The 2,382-nt window shown below is 53.1% G+C and overlaps 1 protein-coding gene across 1 annotated transcript; it reads right to left on the bottom strand.

The window, feature by feature from the left end:
- Window positions 1–71: 71 nt before the first annotated feature.
- Window positions 72–1,223, bottom strand: LOC112818248 (glyceraldehyde-3-phosphate dehydrogenase-like). The gene has a single exon (XM_025865430.2). The coding sequence runs from the start codon at window positions 1,158–1,160 to the stop codon at window positions 159–161; it is 1,002 nt and encodes a 333-aa protein (XP_025721215.1). The 5' UTR covers window positions 1,161–1,223; the 3' UTR covers window positions 72–158.
- Window positions 1,224–2,382: the final 1,159 nt, after the last annotated feature.

The following is a 2,382-nucleotide window of genomic DNA, read 5'->3' as shown; positions in this document are numbered from 1 at the left end:
CCCAAGCCCCTCCCCTTCTTCAGGGGGTCTAGGATGGAAACGGTGGAGGTTGGGAGATTCTCAGTGTTTTGCGGGATAAGTTGGGGCAGGGACTCCCCAGCAGCTGAGGGCCTCTCTCTTCCTCTTGCTCTCGCTGGGGCTGGTGGTCCAGGGGGCTCTTACTCCTTGGAGGCCATGTGGACCATAAGGTCCACCACCCAGTTGCTGTAGCCGAATTCATTGTCATACCAGGAAATGAGCTTGACAAAGTGGTCGTTGAGAGCAATGCCAGCCCCAGCATCGAAGGTGGATGAGTGGGTGTCACTGTTGAAGTCGCAGGAGACGACCTGGTCCTCAGTGTACCCCAGGATGCCCTTGAGGGGGCCCTCTGACGCCTGCTTCACCACCTTCTTGATGTCGTCATATTTGGCAGCTTTCTCCAGGCGGCAGGTCAGATCCACGACAGACACGTTGGGGGTGGGGACACGGAAGGCCATGCCAGTGAGCTTCCCGTTCAGCTCAGGGATGACCTTGCCCACAGCCTTGGCAGCACCAGTGGAAGCAGGGATGATGTTCTGGGCAGCCCCTCGGCCGTCGCGCCACAGCTTCCCAGAGGGACCGTCCACGGTCTTCTGGGTGGCAGTGATGGCATGGACGGTGGTCATGAGTCCCTCCACGATGCCGAAGTTGTCATGGATGACCTTGGCCAGAGGAGCCAAGCAGTTGGTGGTGCAGGAGGCATTGCTGACAATCTTGAGGGAGTTGTCATACTTCTCGTGGTTCACACCCATCACGAACATGGGGGCGTCGGCAGAGGGAGCAGAGATGATGACCCTCTTGGCCCCGCCCTTCAAGTGAGCCCCAGCCTTCTCCATGGTGGTGAAGACCCCAGTGGACTCCACAACAAACTCAGCACCAGCATCACCCCACTTGATGTTGGCGGGATCTCGCTCCTGGAAGATGGAGATGGACTTTCCATTGATGACAAGCTTCCCGTTCTCAGCCTTGACTGTACTGTGGAATTTGCCATGGGTGGAATCATACTGGAACATGTAGACCATGTAGTTGAGGTCAATGAAGGGATCATTGATGGCGACAATATCCACTTTGCCAGAGTTAAAAGCAGCCCTGGTGACCAGGCGCCCAATACGGCCAAATCCGTTCACTCCGACCTTCACCATCGTGTCTCAGGGACGCGGCTGGCACTGCACCAGAATTCGCGGCTGTCTGTCGAACGGGGAGGAGCAGAGTGCTGATTATTTTTGATGCCCCCGTGGGTCTGTCTGCTGGGAGATAATGCAGAAGTCATGGGGACTGTATGCCTTCTCTTCTCGGTCAGAGTTACTTTCCATTGTGAAATCCAACAAGTGATATTCTGAATATGAATTAGCGTCTGTGGTGAGAGAAAGCTTGGTCATGCAGAGGTGAAATTTTCCAATTACCGTGATAATTAGAGGGCGTTTTGATGCCTTTTATTGAATACTTACTAGGTGCTGGGCTCCCTATGAAACCTTTTGTGTGCATTAGCTTGTGCTGATCTTTACTTCAACCCCACAAGTTCTGATTACCCAGATTTGGGAATCCAGGGAGCGTTTAGAGAGGTTGTGTCTCCCCTTCATCCGCAGCTAGCAAGTGGCAGAGCTGGGATTTGAACTCCGGGTAGTTTGACTTCAATCTGGGTTCTTACCCACAAAACTACAGAGCTGAATTACCATAGCTAAAACGTTGGCATTCGGGTCTTGCTCTTCCACTGTAAAAGCTTGGCTTATCTGAGTCTGTCCCTGGGAGAGGGATCAGCTCTCAAGGAGCTGGCCCAATCAGTCTTTGATCTATAAACCAAGGGCCACAGCCTGAACCAGAGGGAACTTGCAGGCTGAAGGGGACAGCAGGAATCATGATAGTAATAACAGTGAGAAGAGTGAGAATAAAGCTACCGATGCTTAGGGAGTGAGTATTGGGCCAGCTCTGCACTCAGTGCTTTATGTGTGTTGTCACCAGTCTTTAAAACAAGCCTCTGAGAGGGGCACCTGGGTGGCTCCATCGGTTGAGTGTCCAGCTCTTGATTTGGACTCAGGTCATGATCTCAGGGTGGTGAGATGGAGCCCCTCATCAGGCTACAGCTCAGCGGGAATCTGCTTGAGATTCTCTCTCCCTCTCCATCTGCTCTGCCCCTAAAATAAATAAATCTTAAAACAAGCCTTAGAGATAATTAAGATTATCAGCTGCATTTCACAGAGGAGGAAACTGAGGCACACAGGGTTTAGGTAGCTCCCCCGAGGTCACACAGCAGTAACAGAGCTGGGTTCAAACTGGACTGCCTGCGCCCAGAGCACACGCACTTCCCGCTTACGTGCAGCCAGGACAGAACTGAGGCAGCTCTGCCTGCTCCGGGTTGGGGGCCCA

This window comes from Callorhinus ursinus, unplaced genomic scaffold (assembly GCF_003265705.2).
Source record: "Callorhinus ursinus isolate GAN/ISIS: 27379988/994484 unplaced genomic scaffold, GSC_fseal_2.0 scaffold5602, whole genome shotgun sequence".
NCBI classification, from domain to species: Eukaryota; Metazoa; Chordata; class Mammalia; order Carnivora; family Otariidae; genus Callorhinus; species Callorhinus ursinus.
This window is presented reverse-complemented; position numbering and strand designations above follow the sequence as displayed.